The sequence below is a fragment of the Ailuropoda melanoleuca genome, chromosome 3 (genome assembly GCF_002007445.2).
Source record: "Ailuropoda melanoleuca isolate Jingjing chromosome 3, ASM200744v2, whole genome shotgun sequence".
NCBI classification, from domain to species: domain Eukaryota; kingdom Metazoa; phylum Chordata; class Mammalia; order Carnivora; family Ursidae; genus Ailuropoda; species Ailuropoda melanoleuca.
Genome location: NC_048220.1, coordinates 141680661 through 141700308, shown reverse-complemented (window position 1 = coordinate 141700308; position 19648 = coordinate 141680661). Strand labels below are relative to the sequence as shown.

The following is a 19648-nucleotide window of genomic DNA, read 5'->3' as shown; positions in this document are numbered from 1 at the left end:
CCATCGTGCATACAGCGAGAGCCAGTCATGGTCAAGAAAGGGAGGACAAGATTGGACTGAAATGATGCCAGTCGCTAAACCAAAGGTCACATAGAGGAACAAACCTGGGCTCTCATCTTTGTCTGAAGAGCACCTTCTGAATAAACGCCCAAATATTCTATGAGATGGTATCATTTATAGTGTTTCATTAGGATGGTGCAAATTTTGATAAGAGACTTTACTCGAATACTTAACCCAAATAGAATAAACTGAGCTAAATTATCACATCGGATCCAAGCAGTGCTTTTTACTCAGAGCGGCAGTGGAATCAATGGTCCCCTTTTCCTTAATCAGAGCCTCCTGCTTTGAGACCGACGTCTCTTCTCTCTTCTGCTCTCGTGAACATCTTCACCCTCCCTCCTCCTCTTCCCCTCTCTGCATTGTGGCTCAGGGCGCATGTCCCTGTCACCTGCTGTTCTCTTGTCCTTGTCTCGCCAGCTGTGCTTACTGAGTCTCATGTTCGGGACAGTTCTCTTTATTTGGCCTCTACTTGGTGACAGGAATGAAGAGAGAAGGCCAGCTGCCCGGAGGAAACACCGTAGTGAAAAGGAGGGGAAATGGGGTTTTTTTGTTCATATCGGTATGAAGCAAAGAGATTTTTAGTCCCTAAAATGTCTCCGAGAAGTATTTCATTTTCTTCATAAATGTAACAAGAGCTAAGAGCGAAGGCCTCTAAGTCCCGCCCCGGTACCTGATGTACCCATTTAATCTCTTAGAAGACCAAGGACCCAGGTATTATTACCCCATTTTAGAGATGAGGAAGCTGAGACCACGGAGAATAGTTAACCTGTAGAAAGTCTCTCAGCTGTGGGGGTTTGATCCTGGGCCCCTGGGCTGGTTCTTACTGTCCTTATCACCTCTCATCCTGTGTTGTAGGATCTCATGTGGGAGCGCGTGGGTGGCTCAGTCGGTTAAGCGTCATGACTCTTGATTTCGGCTCAGGTCATGATCTCAGGGTTCTGGGATTGAGTCCATGTTGAGCGTGGAGTCTGCTTGGGCTTCTCTCTCTCCCTCTGCTCCTCCCCCCACTTGAGCGCACGCGCACACGCGCACTCTCTCTCTCTAAATAGATAAATAAAATCTTTAACAGAAAAAGAATCTCATTTAATCGATGTATCAGTGTTTGACATACTGCAATGCTTCCATTTTTAAGACTAAAGCTGACATGTTTTTAAGAATCAAGCAGAAGGACAATGTGAAAGAGGGAGAGAAATAAAGGCGCTCTTTGTTCATGGGAGGATTTGCTGTTTGGGTGTTAGGGATGTCACACCAGTTTTACTGTCATTAGCTTAGTACAAGTCAAGAAGGTACAGGATGTTGGCCTTCTCTTAAAATTTTTGGAATCAACCTTTTTTTGGTGTTTTCAGGACACATAGCCATAGGGCCTCAGCCCCTTTCACATGACGGTGAAAATGGAGATCCCTAGAGAAGTCTTATGTACCCACCTGCCCTGACAGGTGACCTCTGTGAATATGTGCAGTAGCACCTGGCACAGGCCAGGTGTCACCCACCCCTCAGAACTCTCCCCGCCTCTGTTCCCCTCCCACCTGGATGAAGGGCCACATCACGGTGGCCCGTCCCCGGAACAGTGGCCTTCAGGATGAAGTGAGCTTGTCCCCTGACATCCCACAGAGCAGAGTCTGGTCCACAGAAAATGCTGAGGGAACATTGCCATCCTGTAAATACCTCAGTCCCTTCTCGTATCCAAAGAGCTTCTCCAGCACCCATGCCCACTGCCGCGTGACTCGCCAGAGCCACAGTCAGAAGCCACACGGTGTCCCTCCACAGATGAATGGGTAAATCAAATGTGTCAGTACATCGAACGGGATGTTATTCAACCTTATCAAAAGAAGGAGATCTCGTCCCATGTGACAACATGGAGGAAACTGGAGAGGATGCTGAGTGAAGTAGGCCCGTCACAAAAACACCAGTACCGCGTGACTCCATGTTTATGAGATACCCAGAGAGTCAATCTCTTAGAGACAGAAAGTAAGATGGTGGTGGCCGGAGGCGAGGGGAAGGGGAGAAGGGAGTTCTTTAATGGGTATAGACTTTCAGTCGTGCGAGGTGAAAAGTCGTAGACGTATGCTACACAACAATGTGAATATAGTTAACACTACAGGACTACGCGCTTAAAAATGAAGATGGGGGGCAGCTGGGTGGCTCCGTTGGTTCAGCAGCTGCCTTCGGCTCAGGTCATGACCCGGGGTCCTGGGATCGAGTCCTGCGTTGGGCTCCCTGCTCAGCAGGGAGCCTGCTTCTCCCTCTCCCTTTGTTCCTCCCCCTGCTTGTGCTCTCTCTCTCTAATGAATAAATTAAAAATATTTGGAAAAAAATGAAGAGGGAGAATGTTCTGTTATGTGTTTTTTAACACAATTAAAAATTTGGAAAAGAGCCTCTCCAAGAGGAAAGCGGCCCCCGCAGGGCGGAATAAGGTAAAGCCATCAGAGAGCAATGGCTGTTGTCTTTGGAGATTAGGCCGTGCATCTGCTTTGTGGTCCAGTTGTATTCTTCCAAAGCGCTACCTGCCCAGCTGTTTTCCGCCTGGATCGGCTGAATGAGGATGATTGCTTTATCATCGCTGTGATCTGAGACCCAACACATCTCCCAGCGTGGTTTAATTAACTGACAAATTTTTCCTTTACCAGAGATTTTTTTTAAAAAAGGAATTTCAGGTCTATTTAAAAGAACATAAAGTACGTTCTACATTTATCGTAGAAATTTAACTAATTTGTCCTTATTTGTAACAATGATGCCAACATCATTTTAATAAGGTTCGTGACCTAATCTGGGTCTCCGGCGGGGAGCAGAGCCTGCTCGTTTGCTCTGTGAAGCACACTGATGCCTCCGGTGGTTTTAAACATCACGGAGAAGCTCGAGAGAATACCTAAACCAGCAGTGTATTTCCCTTTCTGTCTCCTTCCAGCAATGCAGCAAGAAGGCCTCCGCCTCTCTCCTGTGGCTGTTGAAGTCGTCGGGCATCATCGCGGACCGGCCCTGGCCTCGTGTCTCCCTCACTGTCCTCACCACGGCCATCATTCTGACCATGGCCGTGTTCAACATGGTGAGTCAGGGCTCCCGCCAGGCACCGCCTTCTTGGCTTCAGTGCCTGACTCCGTGGGCTTTTCCAACCTTGACCGCAGCTGCGCGGTCAATTCAGTGCAACCTCCGGCTGCTGCCCCAGCAGCTTCCCATCTCCCTTCCTGCTACTGAGATGACATTGAATGTCAGCAGGGTGATCACCAAAGATTGCAGAACCATCTAGATACAGACAGTGCACTGGGAACGGCATCCTGCTCTGGAGTCTAAAAGGCCCGAGCTCAAACGTTAGCTCCCCCCACTTTTCCAGCCATGCGATTTTCGAGGGTGTTCATTAAACCTCCACAGGCCCCATTCCCACTTCCGGAAATTGAGCCCTGGTGCTTCTCCACGAGGGCAGAGGAGCTGGTGTTCCTACTGACGTGGGGCCGAGAGCAAATGGTCAAGAAAGAATTCTTGAGACATTTTTGGTGCAAAAGGGTGCCTTTATTATAGCACAGGGACAGGACCCATGGGCAGGAAGGAGTGACCCTGGGCCTGTGAGGAGTGACTGATTCTAGACTTTTTAGTTAGTGGGGCTTAGGGATAGCATAAATCCTAAGAAATTTGGAATCAAGGCTTCCAGGACGTTGAGGGGCTAGCTGCTGCTGAGACAAGGGCATCTACTACTGTCTGGTAAAACCTTAGTCTTGAGACCCGTCAGACGTAGATCCATGGGCCATATGCTTGGGCAGTAATTGCTAACAAAGATCGGGGGGGTGTTTACAATTACCAGAGGGAAGTTACACCAACCAGAGCAAAGCTATCGTGGTTAAACACAAAAGGAATTCCTGGAGGGAGCTGTAGGAGTGTTATGGTCTGTGTGCTTCCGGAATCCTGCCTGGAGACGCCGAGCCCCGGCCAAGTCTGGTCTGTGTTTCTCTCACTCCCCTCACTACCATGCTTAGGACAGAACCAGGTGGTTCGTGAATATTGAACCAGTGGGTCTCTCTTACTAGACGCATGTTACCGCTACGGCTACATCCTTTAAAATAGACACGTAGCTAATCCCTGCACAGTGCAATGCCTCCTTATTATTCTGACATTATCATCATCAGCCGTAAGGCGTGAAGATATTTCATATTTTGGGTGTTTTACTGGTCACTGGAACTACAGAGTAGCACGTACAGTCCTTGCCTTCCAGAAGCAGAAAATCAAGTTGGGGAGGTAGACCATATATATTAAATAATAAAGACGTAGTTGCTGCCAATTAGCTTGCATTTGGCATAAATAGATGTGTCGAGCGTAGATATGTGCCTGGTGCATTGCTAGATGCTTGGAACCCAAAGCCTCTTCCTGCTTCCAGGAGTTCACGGTCAAGTCCAGCAGACTGGCAGCTAGGTAAACCCTTGGTGGGTCTGGGAGCCAGTGACAGCGACATGTGGAGAGGTGGCAAGGAAGGAGGGCAGGGCCCGCTGCTCTGGATTCTAGAGGGTGGGTACGAGGAGTTCAGCAGAGGGGGAGCAGGGGTGAGGAAGAGGGGAGACATGCGACATCTGGGAGGCGATTGAGAGCAGACCTCTGTATTAAGAAGCAGTGAAGGAGCTAGGCTGAAGGGGACCTCGGATGTTTTCTTGGCACCCGTCCTGCCATTACGCCGTAGAGCACGCTGTTCCTTCTGATCCACGTGGAGATTCACGTGAAGCTGACGCCGCAGGAACCTAGAGCCGGGATGGCCTCTTCATCGGCTTCACTCCGCCTCAAAGTCCGTCTCAACGAGTTAAGGAGTCCTGGAAAGGGGGTGCCCTTGGCCTGATGAAACCAAGATTTATCACCTAATGTTTTAAAGACAGAACCCACATGGGAAGCAGATCTGATTGCACTTCATAGAGACTATTTAGTGTGACTGATGGCCGGTCACTGTCTGTAAATGGCTGAGGACCTGAGCATGTAGGAGCAGAGTTTTTAAATAAATATATTAACCGTGTTTCCTTTGGAGAAAAAAATACATCCTCAGGACCAGAAATACGTCTCCCAGCATTGTTTTCCTTTCTCACAAAGAAAGGCATTTGTTGCCAGCCGAGGTAGAAAAGTCTGTGGGACACACATCAGCAGGATGATGGATGACCCCCGAGAGAGAAAGGCAAAAAGGCTTCGCTCCACGTCCTGAGCCGTGTCCTGCAGCAGATGCTGTGGGCCGTGAGGAAGCCCGGTGACTTTCTTCTGTCCATCATTTCTACCAGTACCTGGGGCCGTGAAATTAGTGAGTCTGTTCCATGCAGATGCTCCTTTCGTATTCATGATCTCAAAGAAACATCATAAAACGGCACGAAAGCCGACATTAGGTAGAGAAAGGAAATCATTTTCCCTGGTCGTAAAGCTTTCTTCGGATTTCTTATTAATCACAGAAGGGGAAGCACCTATTCACCAAGGTGTGGTCCTTGTCCACATCGGAAGGTTGACAGAGGAAGGCCCCCCAGCTACTCGGAGCCCTGTGCCCTGAGTTACGATTGCAGGAGACAGCGTCCCGTGTTGTGGGCCACACTGATGCAGCGTTCTGAGGCTGAGCACAAGTGGGTGCTGTGCCGGGGAAGGGGGTCCCCAGGGTCACCCACTCACACTTGGCCAAGAAGACCCCTTCCGCTGGGAGACGGGTGCCCTCTGGTCTTCCAGGGCACCGTTAAATGATCCCGGCGTGATTTCTGTGCCTTTTTTCCTAACCCTGCTTCAGACCCCCGTCCTGGAGAGGCTTCTGTTTAATTCAGTCTCGCTTTTTAAATTTGTTCAGGGTTTCCCTTGGGAACATAATTTCTAGGCTGACTGACCCTGCCCCCAAGTTGTGGTTTTGCCCTTTTTTAGCGCTCGTTAGCCCAGTGAGGCTGATCCAGACCTCGGTTTCATGTTTTAAGAGAAGAGCAGCTCTTTCGCGTGTGTGCCGGGGAGAGCTTCCTGCTTGGCTCAAGTCACTGGGAAGAAAATTTAATTTTCTGTCCAAAAAATGTTTCCTTTGAAAGTCATAGCCTCACTCAGCCGTCTTGCAAAGCTCTTGTGATTTTTAAGTGTTCTTTTTGGGATAAAGCAAAAATGCTTTCCTTTTCTTCCTTTTCTTTTTTTCTGTTTTTAATGTTTCTTAGTTTTCTCTCGGGTAAAATATGCATAATGTAAGATTTATCATTTTACCCGTCTTGCAGCGTGCAACTGAGTGTCACTGAGTGCGTTCACGCTGCTGTGCACCCACCAGGACGATGCCCAGAACTCTCTCATCGTCCCGCACAGAAACTCCGTGCCCGTGAAACACTAACTGCCCACCGCCTCCTCCCCCAGCCCCTGGCACCCTCTGCTCTCCCTACCGGGCCTTTGCCTGGTCTAGACTCCCCGTGGACGTGGGATTGCACGATGTTTGTGTTCTTGGGTCTGATTTCTTCATGGAGCATGTTCTCCACGTGCTGTTTCCCTGATGCACAGTCCCTCCCCAACGGGAAGCCCCTCGGTTCGCCCTGAAGTTTTCCAGCCTCAGGCGGGCAGCCCTCGTGAACGTTGCTCTTGTATCAGCGGCCGTCGCCGTCTTGACCGCAGAATGGGGAGCAGTATGGGCAGTGACTAGAGGGCTGGGGCTGCCCACCGTCCCCTCTGCCACTGGCCGCGTGCGCGGCCCTTCCATGTGGGTGTCTGCATGCGTGGCCCTTCCTCACAGGTGTCCGCATGCATTGCTAGTGGCTCATCTTGATTCCAACCCTGAAATCTCACAGCCTTTACGAGAGAGCCCGTACCTTTACGAGAGCTGGCCATCTTCATTTTCTCAGGATTACTTCTCTTTCAAATTAGGGCCCCTTCCCAGCAGTCCTCACTCAGAGCATTCGCCCTCTCAACTTCTTATCCTTCACGATCCTGAGCTGCCAAGCGCTCAAATAATACACACAAATGCTGACACACATTACTGCATTTTGCCCACATCATTTCTTACAATCAAAAAGTCCACGGACCCAGTTAGTGTTCGAAGCAAGATGGTGAAGACACTGCAAAAAATAAAAATAAAAAAATTAACCTGAAGGCTCTGATTTCTTGGTAGAGAGTGGAATGTCTGTGTGCGAGGTGTTGTCAACCTCAGACATCATTCTAACCAAGCCCTCTCCCCTGGGCTCTGTACATTTTTAATTTAATATGTAACAGAGGTGTTTCTGTTTTCTTTACTATCAATCGTGTAGGTCTGGAATTCACTAGAAGCGTGGAACACAACAATAAATAGTTATTTGCTTATTTAATGGAAATTCTCAAAGCTTCAAACAGGAGAAGATGAAGCTATTAGCGTTTGAAATATAGGCACCAGATTGCCCACATAATCCTGCTTACGGTGCAGAAGAAACACAGCCATTAATAATTTAGCGTTGACCTGCTAACTCTGTGATCTCCTGTGCACTAATTCATTGAAAAAAACATTTTCTTTGCAGTTTTTCCTGAGTGACCCAGAGGAAACAATTCCTCCAACTGCCAATACGTCCAACACAAGTCTTTCTGCCTTAAGTAATCAGGCAGCGATTCTACGGGCACAAAATCTGTTTTTCCTCCCGGTAAGAACATTTCACTCGTTATTATTGCTTTTGATGTTTTCCTGTAAGCTATTCGCCAAGTCCATGTGACAGCCTCCAGTTTCTGATCCGTCCTAGACTTCCCTTTTCCCCTTCGGTGTAGGTACCTGAGTAAGCCCTGACCGGCGACAAGCTGCCAGCCTTCGGTCAGAGCAGTCCTGGCTGGCGGACACCAGTTAGACACATGCGACGTCCAATGTCATGTTCATGCTCTCCCACATGTCTCTCGCTTCTCTTCTCCTCCTGCTGCATTTTAGACCATATATCTCAGCATCTGACATTCGATTGTTGGTCACTGAAGTTCTGGACTCGTTGCTTAGAGGCTTTGCTCATTGTCCCAGGGGATGAGTGTTGGCTTCCTGACTGATGTTGGGGGGACCACATCGTGCATTTCTGTCTCTTCTTTGGCCGCAAACACTGCCCACTGATGATATCCTCCAAGAATCCTTACCGACTGACTCATTTTAACCAATGTCCAGAAGGGCCAAGATTGAAATTTGAAAACTTGCTAAAGCATCAGTCTTTTAAGTGAAAAGGCTTAAATCCGTTTTACTTATTTACTATTATTATTTACTATTTAGTAACTTCATTTCATGAATCATTTGTGCAGAACAAAGCTCTGATACTCTCCTTTCCTGCATAATCCTCTGAGGTAGCTTAGATTTATCCCATCCGGTTTCTGTCCCATATAGTCCATTTCAAGGATGCTAAAGGAACCATTTTGGGGATTGAAATTGGCAATTTAGTATGTATACTTTAAAAATTCCTTACCAATTTTTAAACTCCATTAGCTATGGTGATAAAGGAGATTTCCTTCCTCATTCTTCTTTGGCTGATTTGTTCCCTTGCTATTTGGCTTTGATCCTTTTCACCATCTGTCTTCAGTTTCCTGGGAAGCTCCCAGCTCTGTGTACAGAGTAGGGGTGTCTGGTGTGTTTTTGAGAAGGTTTTTGAGGCGAGCTGACCAAGGTCCCTAACGATGTCCCCACAGGCACGGGAAGCGAGGCTGCCATACACTCTGTCTCTTGTCTGGGGTCCTGGCCCTCACTTAGGCATTATCGTAAACGCCCGTGAGTGTCAGACAGCATCCTTTCTGTTCCAGTGATGTGAAAAGTGAGAGACAGGATGCATGGTAAGGGTTTATTGGCTGTGATCTCACTGTGGGCAATTTGGAGCCACCTTCTGGAGAGAAAGGAACTGTGGTCCAGCCCGTCCTCCTTGAATGCAGGGCACTGGCTCACACGGGGCTGCACAGGCCCACAGAGACAGAGAGAGTGTCCTGGGCAGCATTCACAAGGCACTGTCAAGGGTTTACAGTGAATATGCATTTTCATAAGAAAGGAAAGGATAGCTGACAAAGTATTTTTTTTAAATCTCTCCATCCAGTGTTTTTGGATGGAATGGCCCACTATGCTTGGCATCAGTAAAAGCCCTAAGTTCATCCTTCTGAGTCTCATTTAGGTAAGTCCATATGACATCTTCTTTTCAAAAGAAGCGGATCATTAGAAACCCAAGGTGGGGAAAAGTAACATTTATTCAATCTTAAAAGATTCTGAAAAAATATGCAGTAGACTCTTTAAAATGTAGGTCGGACTTCATCCACAAGCCAGTATCGTCCCAATAATAAGTCCTCAGAAAGAGGATTATGATGGGCTCTGCCAAGGAGGCTCCACGTGCCCCAGCACCGTCTGCACAGAAACTGCATTATTAACGTGCTGGTTGAGAGTCCCACGGGAGCCCGGAAACACCCTGGCTTCCCCCTGCACAGATCGAAGGGGACATCAGGAAAGCCATTTGTGGATGTGCGAAACCTACGCGCCATTCCTCTCAAGCCGCATCGTACGTGGTTTGAGGCTGACAAGGTGGTGGGAAGGGGAGTGCACTTCTCTTTTGCAGGTGGTGTCGAGTGATAGAACTCTTCTTAATGGTAACCTGCAAGAGCCATCGAAAAGCATAAAAATAGATATACTCTTTACCCCATAATAATTTCAGAAATTAATCGTGCAGGTGCAAACAGTTAGCTATAAAGGTGTTCATCCAGGTGTTTATGTAACATCGAGAACAAACACAAAAGTAAAAGGAAGCCAACAACCTCAAAGTTAGAATAAATTTAATTGCTTAAATAAATTCTGCTATTTGATTATATCCAGGCATTAGAAAAGACATTGTAGCAAAATATTTAATGACATAGAAATAGATATTCACAATCAATTATTAATTGAAAAGTATCACTTAAAAACATTCCGAGATACGTCCCCAATTTTCTAAAATATAATACCAGTAGTAAGTAGCACACCAAAAAAAAAAAAAAAACCAAAAAGGCTGTAAAGATATACCCAAAATAATCAATAGTGGCTCAAGTTGGTTGTTGGAGATTATAGGAGACCCTTATCTTTGTATGTGTCCTTTGTATATTCCCTACTTTTTTTTAAGATTTTATTTGAGAGAGAGTGCACACGTGCAGGAATGGGGGACAGGGCAGAGGGAGACCCATGGCTCGGGGCTCAACTCCAGGCTCAATTTGGGGCTCAATCCCAGGACCCTGAGATCATGACCTGAGCCAAAGGCAGACGCTTCACTGGCTGAGCCACCCAGGCGCCCCTATATATTCCCTAATTTTTAATATCAGATGTATCATTCCTATAGTACGAAAAAGAAAAGCCATTTTAGAATGCCCAACAAAATCAACCACAAAGGATTTTTTTTTTAAGATTTTATTTATTTATTTGACAGAGAGAGAGAGACAGCCAGTGAGAGAGGGAACACAAGCAGGGGGAGTGGGAGAGGAAGAAGCAGGCTCCCAGTGGAGGAGCCGGATGTGGGGCTTGATCCCAGGACTCTGGGATCATGCCCTGAGCCGAAGGCAGATGCTTAATGACTGAGCCACCAGGCACCCCAACCACAAAGGATTTTTGCCATGTAGGGAGTTCGTACCATATCAGACATTTATATCATTTCATCTGAAAACCTGCCCTGCAAGTTTGCTGCTCTGGAATTCCCGTTTTCCAGGTGGGGGCACGCAGGCCAAAAGAGACTCAAGGAAATCACCCAGGGTAGTAGCAGCTGTTCCGTTGGCATTAAAACGCAAGTTGACTTCACTGATGGGCTGTATCAAGCGTATTAATAACCATATCAACTAATGTTAACTTTGTTAACTTAAGATTAACTAATATTAACAAATTATATTTAGTAATTAAAATAGTATTAATAATTAATTTTAAACGTCAATAAATGCAACCATTCACTAATATATCAACTATATCAGAATTGTATAGAAATAGATCACTAGTCATCACCCCGTAATAGAAGTCAGTTCGGGAGCCTGCCTGCAGGACTCTTGGCCGCCCAAGCTCTCCGCTTCAGAAGCCCCGGCCTGGCCTTCTCAGCTCTCCCGCCTTGCTCACACGTCCCTCTGTCGCTGTCTGCAGGCTACCTGCCTACCTTTAATCAGCTCCCAGACCACCTCGCGCATGACCTCCAAGCGTTCCACAGAGCTATTTAGTAAAGAGTGGACTAAATGCTACTTCCCATTCGTGTCCATATTCTAGTACAGTTTCCTGAAATATGAAAACTTTCCAAAAGCCTAAGAATGAATTTTGAAAAGTGAAACCATAGGCATATTTGCATAGTCATTGGCACCTATTTCGGATGACGGGTGTTAACGAAAACCTTTACAGTCCTATCTGTATCCTCTCCCCAACATTGACACATCGATACACACAGTGGCTCCGGATTCTGCCCCTTCCATTAGGCTGACCTTGCTGATAATGTTCATTCTGTGGTTTTCAGCATTATCTTACTAGCCGCATCCTGTTGGAAACTGAGAGTCCCCCTCCCCCTGCCCGCCCCAACCAGCTCCCAAGGCAATTTCATGGCTCTTGAAGAGCGGTTCTAGAATACTCTTGATAACCGACTGGAAGGCCGCTATGTTGTAAACCAGGGCCTTTCAGACTCTTCGTGGGGAAGGCCCTGTTTTCATTCTGTTTCATTTTGTTTCCTTTTAACCTCCAATCTGTCGTGGAGTGATACTTTTGGAAATACAACCGTGAGTTGGCAGAAAAACGAACGAAACAAAGACGTGAGACGTAGAAGCCTGTATCTCGTCGGATTCAGCAGGAGCGAGCCTCCCGGTCACGCTGCGCACGTTCCCTGGGCGGGCTCCCCGGGCGCTCTGCAGAGCTGCCTGCTCCGCAGCCCGTGGCTGTCCCCAGGCCTGGTGCACATCCTGCCACTGAGCCCGTGTGCCTGCCCTCCCAGGTGGCCCCTTAGTCACTTAGTGAAGGAAACAGTGGCCCAACCCCATGTAAATAAGGATGGTTTCAGACCACATGCCCCTCTCCCTGGCCCCCGGGGGAGACTGAGCCACTGCTCCCACCTGCTCTCTCCAGTGTCTTGATTCTGTCTTTCCCCTCCGCCAGCCCGAACAGTCCCATCTGGACACGTCTTCCCCTCTTTCCCTCCTCCTCTTCTCTGTTGTAGGGAGAGTGCTGTCGGCATCGGGGTGGTAATGTGAGCCAAGGAAAGGATGCTTAGAACCCTCAGTGTCCCGTAAAATGCAGCCACCTGTAACGCGACCTTGCTGGGGCAAGCTTCACCTCGTAAAGAGTGACCCAGCTGCCGTGTGATCGAGGGCAATCGCTGGTCTTCCTTGTGAAGCCGATATGCCAGGTCCAAGTCCTCGCGAGTACGGGGTCTGTGCTGACACCGCGCGTGCCTTTCGCAAAGAAGGATGTGCTTGGTACGACCGGGGCAGCTCACTCCTCGCCTTCCTTTCTTCCCCAGGAACAGGATGGATGAGCTAATATCACTAGCCTTCCAGATAGCTTACTGGGGAAGGCCTTAGCCGGGGAAATAACAGAGCTCAAGTGACAAAAATAAGCAGCTCGTACATGGCTTATTCCAAATAATGACACTAAAATTGAGTGCCTTACAAACTGGGCTCTTTTTTAAAGGCCGGGTTTATCAAACATCAGTCAGATCTATGCTTTATTAAAATTACTAGACTTTATTGAGTGTTGCTTCGCTTCTAGGAATGCTGATAGCAGCTAACCCTGGTTCGTAATAACAGTGTGGCAAGATGCAAGCTTTATGTGACTGGCCGCCTTTCATTCAACAAGTCCCTCCTGGCTGGCGGGGCACTGGGCTCCAAGCTCTGCTCGCTCTTTTCAGTGACTTTTAAAAGGAGGACAGTCTTCCCCTCATGTTACAGCTGAAGACACCATGTCACGGGCAGGTTAGGTCACTGGCCCAAAGTAACCCCACGAACGAGTGAGCCAAGCAAGGTTGGCTCAGGACTCTCCCTTCTTGACAATGTTATGGTAAATAGTGAGAAGCAGGCCACTGTAGGGCAGGAGCGCTGCAGCTCCCTGGGGCCACACGGGATGCAGTGTGCTTTCTTCCTCGCACCTGGTTCTTCCCATTTCCTCGGGTGCCTGTCCGCTTCCAGGGAATTCGTGACTCACCCTGGCCAAACTTTTAGTTTCTTAAATCCTTCCTGCTTTAGACCCATTGTTTCTCTTGTAATAAAACGCCTAGGCTTTCTTGTGCTTTTAACAGAACTCCCTGTAATGATTTGCATCCTCTTAATAAAGGAAGAATCGCGAGGCCAATAGAGATTCTATGTCCCATAAGCTTTTAAATCTATAAATGGGTACAGAGTCCTCTTGTTTTCATTTTCAAGAAGCAAAGGACGTTTGCTTGTAAGCCCATGCCTTCAATATAGACTGGTAAAAATTATTTCTGTTTGGCAATCTGCACAATTATTCTTGTTGAACATGCCACACTGGGTCAGGCAGGCACGGGTGAGTAATTCCTTTCTGAAGCAGACGTGTTGGGGCATTTACTGCCGAGGTCAGAAAGCAGCAAAGGGCATCCACTTCATAGCCGGGTCCTAAGCTGCCTGAGTGGACCCAGGGGTGATCCCCAGTTCTAACGCTTACTGCGGCGTCTCTCAGAAGGGCTCGCGAGTAACTCGTCTGCTCCATTTCCCTGTCCAGTACTGCATCTACAGCTGCGTCCTGGGGCTGATCTCCTGCTCGGTTTTCCTGAGGGTGAATTACGAGTTGAAGATGTTGATCATGATGGTGGCGTTGGTGGGCTACAACACCATCCTTCTACACACGCACGCCCACGTCCTGGACGACTACAGCCAGGTCTTATTCGAGAGGTAACCTGCGTCCTCTTCCTTCTGTGTGGCTCTTTCGTGGGACATTGATAACGTGAGTGTGTGTTGAGTAAACGCCGATGAGCAATGTCTTTGCCATCGGTAATCATCGCGTGCAGGTTTCTTTAAAACTGTGGTGCAGGAAGCTGGTGTGTGTCTTCATTCTAGATTTCGTAGAATAGGTATCATCATTTACACACGGGGGCTTGGAAGTGGTTTAGAGTGGTGATTTGTATTCCCATCTGTACTGTATTGATAAGTATAACCTAGGGTTTCTCTTCCTGGGCTTTGTTAATACTTCGGACTGAATGAGTTCCTGTTGTGGTGGGCGGTGGGGGACCATCCTAGGCATTATATGATGCATAGCAGATCCCTGGCCCCTACCCAGTAGAGGCCGGACTCAACCACCCACTCCAAGTCATGACAACAAAAAATGTGTCAAGACACTGCCAAATGTACCTCCCCAGGGCAGAGTGTCCCCCCAGCTCAAAACAAATGAATCAACATACACAAAAATACCAGAAAAATAAGTGGATATATTCACAAGTTATAGTGTTAAACTTCTTCGGGGAGATTTCTTAACTACCCTTGTGTGGAGGGAGTATTACCAACTGGCAACTCTCTGTTCTATGAAGAGATTGGCTTCCAAGAAAAGATAACAACTGCAATCGCATCCAGTCGTGAGGTTGGGAACATTGAAGAGTGGTCCTCAAGCCCTTCCTCAGGTTTATAAAAGGTTTCTTGCCATCAAATTACTTCCATAAGCTTATAATGAATATTTATCCCCTGTTTGAAAAAAAAAATGTAATCATTGTGATATTTTCCATCTCACATCTTAATAGCAAAACTTTTTATATCACACGTTTGGTTTGTTTCTGGACCCACCAGCCTTCGAGTTTTTTTCTATAAGCTTGTTGCATAATCCTCCATAAATTCTCTGTATTTCTTATAACATAAAATAAGTGCCTTAAATATTTTCATAGATGTGTGGCTCCAGAAAGATAGCTTGTGTCCCCAACACACGGCCACTTACTTCTCCGTTGGAGTCTCAGTGTCAAGTACGACGGGAACCTCACTGCGTGAGCATTCCTTACCAATAAGGACACTTTCAGAAACACCACGCAGCACATTCTCCTCACATAATTTAATTTCCATCTTCCTCCACACCATGAAGCCCTAATAATCTGTAATCAAGCTGAGAGGAGTGGAATTGCAAAAATGCATAATGGTATTAAGGAAAGTTTATGATTCCTTAGCAAGGATGAGAATGAAATCAGGAGTTAATTTCCCAATAAATTCTCAAAGTCACCAAGCAAACATGCTTTAATATTTCTCTGCTATACCCGGAGAGCCTGTATCAAATCCCTACATAAACGTGGTGTTGCTGATTTTTATGCGCAGCTGACGATGCTGCTGAATTTCCCTTTATTGAATTTGGAGCTCCTGAATATGCTACACATCCAAAGGAAAAGAGGAAATTAGATTAGCGAGTTTCTGATGGAGAGGGAATGACTTCTGGGGACCTGAGACGGACACACGATCTCTGCTTAGAACCGAGCCACAGTAGAGTCGTTACGTGGTTGAAGAAAAGGAGTGTTTACTTTCAGAGTCCTTTCGTTTCCTTCAAGATCTCTTGTGTGTCTTCTCCTAGTTTTGTCTTTATAAGAACCTTACAGCGAGAGAGGGCTGACCCGAGCAGCCTCAGGGACCTGCCTGCACTCCCACAGAAGCCAGCGTGCCAGGAGGCGGGGCGCACCTGCCTCCCGGTCCTCCTCCTCCTCACTGTAAGGTTCTGGCTTTTCCACACCCGCTCCCTACACGAGCTGCCACCGTACCCCCAGAAGCATTCCTCCACCAAACGGTGACTATTACTGGCAGAAAAACAGGTTACCTTGAAATTAACCCATTTTCTCAATATCAGTTGAAAACTAATCCCGAACGAGAGACTCTTAAGAGCAGGAGTTTCCACTTCCCTCCTGATTTCTCCAGCCTCGGTGTATGTTTGATGTAACCCTGCAACTCATGCCTGAGCCAGACCCATCAATGCCAATGTGTTCTTTGTTCTCTGAGAGTCAAGAGAGTTTCCCATCAAACACCTGCTAAGGGTCTCCCCATCCTGTGCCTGGTGTCCATGCTGCTGATGCAACTCTTTCTGATAGGACACTAGGATTCTTAGAAAAACAAAAGCCCCCTGATGTGGGGCAGTTCCATGAGACAGACTGTCCCTAAATCCCAAGCCAGAGGCCCCCTTCAAGGAGGGAGTTGGCTCACGGGAGTGCCAAGCAGCACATCTGTTCCTGATTGAGCTCATCAGGATGAGCTTGGTCCTATCCCTTTTCTGAGTTATTTCTGGTCTTTGCATCTTTGCCCTCCCTTTCCATTCCTGGTTTCCTAGTTCTTGTCCTGGTCTTCTTTCTGGAATTTGTGCTTGGCTATGGCAGTGAGTGTCCTTGGTGCCCACCTTGGCCTCTGGACTGGCCCCCGTGTCAGCCCCGAGCACTGCTGGCAGACCTACCCCAAGCTTCTGCTGAACACCGAGCAGCCCTCTCACCCTGCAGAGGTGGGGAGTATTCCCCCTGGATGAATTGGCTGGGACTCTATTGTCTGCCGTCTCCTTTTCTATGACACAGATAATAGATACCCTCAAATCGAGGACAGAGCAGGTCTGAACCACGTACCACTCTGATATTCACAGTGCCTATAACCATACCTGCCATCCAGTAAGTAAGGAGGTGCTCAGTAAACATCTCTTGGATAAATGAATAACAGCAGGTGCGCTCCCAAATAATCAGAAGGGCCCCAGTACCGGCTATAACGAAAAGTCTCACCTCACCTGCCTCCCCGAAGACGGAGGCTCATTGAAGGTGTGTCCTTCCAGGGACAGCATCAGTTTTGTTAGAAGTCTTATATTTCAAGGGCGAGTTTGGAGAGGGCATCTCTGCTCGTAAGGCAGTGCCAGGCCATCTCCTGAATACACAGTTAGACGGTACTGTTATCCTGTGTGTGAGTTCGCCGTGACCCATGTTTCAGGGGTCTTTTCAGAACCACCCATGACATTGATCATGGAGCAGCCAACAGGACAGTACAAGCCAACAGGGCAGTTTTTGCCGACAGGGTCAGCAAAGAAAACAGGAGAACCGTGCACCAGAAAAACTCCAGATCAATGAATAATTCAGAAAATGGCATCGAAGATACTCTCACAGATTGACGAATGGGGAAAGCCTACTCTAAAGGAGACAAAAAGACCACTTTGAGAGGATATGCCATGAATCATTCATTAAGTGGAGGCCAGCGATGCCTAATACCTATCATTACCTGCGTTCATGAGATTCTGGTAAGTCCTCATGGTGAAGGAGGCTCCGAGGTTTCTGGTATTTAGAAGGTCCAGAACGAGATATCTCCTTCTTTGGCATTTACGACATCCTCCCTCTTTCTGTGACTACAGGATGCTTTACTGACCCAATGAATAGCGATTCTGGTTCCTACCTATGACACTGTCTCCCAAAGCCCTCAGCCAACGCGGCCGGGGACCACAGGTGCTCTCCCCAGTGATGGTGACAGTGATGAGCGCTGATGTTGCTGGAAGATGTTTTTGTTTCAAAGACACCCTCCCTTCCCATGTCAAAAGCTTGCAACAGAGTCTGCAAGACACTGTCAGATTTTTCCTGTGAGTTTTTACCTTACAGAACTAAAAAGTCTCAAGGGATGAGTGTTACCATTTCATATGGACCCAGAATGATGCTAATTCACCTGAATGCCGGAAATGTGCCTTTAATTCTGAAGAGGTGTGGGGGTGGAAGAGCTTGAACAGAGGAGATAACAAGGGGCCCCGTGGGCTAACCAGCTGTGTTTGGGCACTTCGCCGAATAAGACAAGTCCTCTGCAGACAGCATGTAACTAAGGCGTCTAAGTAAGCAGCGACACCCAGCGCCCAGCCTCATTCAGGAGCCCCGGATGGTTGCTGGTGGAGATGTCTGTGTAATTCTAACTTCCTCAAAGCTCCATATCAATGATGGTGATGGAGATACGCAAGCATATATCACTGAGAGCTGTGAATTACGCACCTTCAATGTGGCATTGTTCTGCTTTCTCGGTTTCTCCTGCGTCTCATTCAAGACACAGAATTCGAGATTTTGCGACACATTTTGACAGTGTTCCAAATTGGGGTCAGCCGATGATGAGCTCCCTGAGAGTCTTGGGGAAGAACTGCAGGCCTAATCACGAACAGCAGAGAGGCAGGAGAACATCGCACGTCCACCGCTGGGGTGGAGGGTCTGAGGGTATTCTAAAGCACCCGAAATTCCTCTAAAGTCTCCTCTTTTAAATTAAAACTGTATTCCAGATTGGCATTCTAACCCACCCTACATCCAAGTTAATGTTGAAAAGTTTTGAAATTACATTCAAACTTAGTATCTCAGTTTCTCTTGCCCTTCCTGATTCCCGCTCCCCGTGCCATCTCCAGAAAGTAAGGAACACACGTTTCTGGGGGGCTGACACCCACCAGCAGCCGACTGGGAGGTCGGAAAAGCAGCTGGGTCGTCCAAGCTGCAATTTAACAAAAAAGCAAGTCATCCTAGGGCTACTCAAAATTCACCAAGCTTTCTTTTTTTCTGTAAAAAGCGACCATTAGTGAGCTACTCGGTGATTTAAACTCCCAACTGCTGTAATATGGGTCCACTTGCAGAAGGCTACTGGGTTTTTAGGCTGTCTGGTTTGGTTTGGTTTTAGAATGAGAGGAGAAAGGAGACTGCACTTAGACTGTGCAGAACACATACTTCTCATCACTTCTTCCATCTCTGATGCTAGAGCCACACACAGCCTTCTGTCTTACTACACTTCAAGTCACCTCCGTGGAACGAAACCACGTCCACGTTCATGGGTGCATTACATCCATAGCAGAGACCAGCACTGCCTCCCAGCCCCAGCTTTGCCATCTCTCTCGACCCACAGCTGCCTGCAGGGCTCACTTCTCAGTGTGAGCTTGTCCCTCCGTGTGGTCGTCTGTTCCAGCCCAGAATGTCTTGCCTGGCATTTATGAATGGCACTCTGAGAAGGCACGAGGCTTGGGGCCGTCTGTCCTTGGGTGACATCAGGCCACCCTCTCCGGAAGACTGCATAGGATTCTGGTGAATCTGTGTCCAGCCAGGAGAGGAAAGAGTGTCTAGAAAGGAAGTCGCTTAGGTTTCAGACCAACACGATTATTTGTCCACTCATTCATCTGTTTTTATAACACACATTTATTGAACGCCTTTGTGTGCCAGGCCTGAGGGCTAGAGCCTGAGCGCACAGAGATGAAGAAAGTATGGTCTTCTGCTGTCAAGATCACTGGGGCCTCTGGGGGGCTCAGTTAGTTAAGTGTCTGGCTCTTGATTTCGGCTCAGATCATGATCTTGGAGTCGAGATGGAGCCCCACTTTGGGCTCTGCACTGGGCAAGGAGTCTGCTTAAGATCCTCTCTCTCCCTCTGCCCCTCCCTCTGCACTCTCTCTCTCAAATAAATACATCTTTAAAAAAAAGAAGATCACAGAAAGTCTCTGTAAGATAGTCAGATTTCAGCAGAAGGCCTGCAGGAGACTTGTCGGGATGTCGTGGTTAAGCTCATACTGAGCACCTGGGAAAGGATGAGCTTGTGGGCAGGGCGTGTGTTAGAGGGCCCAGAGCTGACCAATGCGGGGAGACCTTGGAGAACTGCGGGGATTCAGAAGGGCAGGAAGGAAGTGACTTCAGCATCATGGCGGAATAAGATGTCTTTCTCGTCTTTGCTGCAACACCCCCCCACACCAGCTTCAACCACAGTTACAGTGATTTGACATCTGTCCAGGGACAAAAGTGCCATTGCAGGG

The 19648-nt window shown here is 47.8% G+C and overlaps 1 protein-coding gene across 1 annotated transcript in view; it reads left to right on the top strand.

Annotated features, from left to right (window-relative positions):
• Window positions 1-19648, top strand: part of ADCY2 (adenylate cyclase 2) — a 396485-nt gene that overhangs the window by 323997 nt on the left and 52840 nt on the right. Inside the window, exons 15-17 of the mRNA XM_034657099.1 lie at window positions 2966-3103; window positions 7506-7625; window positions 13640-13809. Coding sequence (XP_034512990.1) covers window positions 2966-3103; window positions 7506-7625; window positions 13640-13809 — 428 coding nt within the window. The remainder of the gene's footprint in view (window positions 1-2965; window positions 3104-7505; window positions 7626-13639; window positions 13810-19648) is intronic.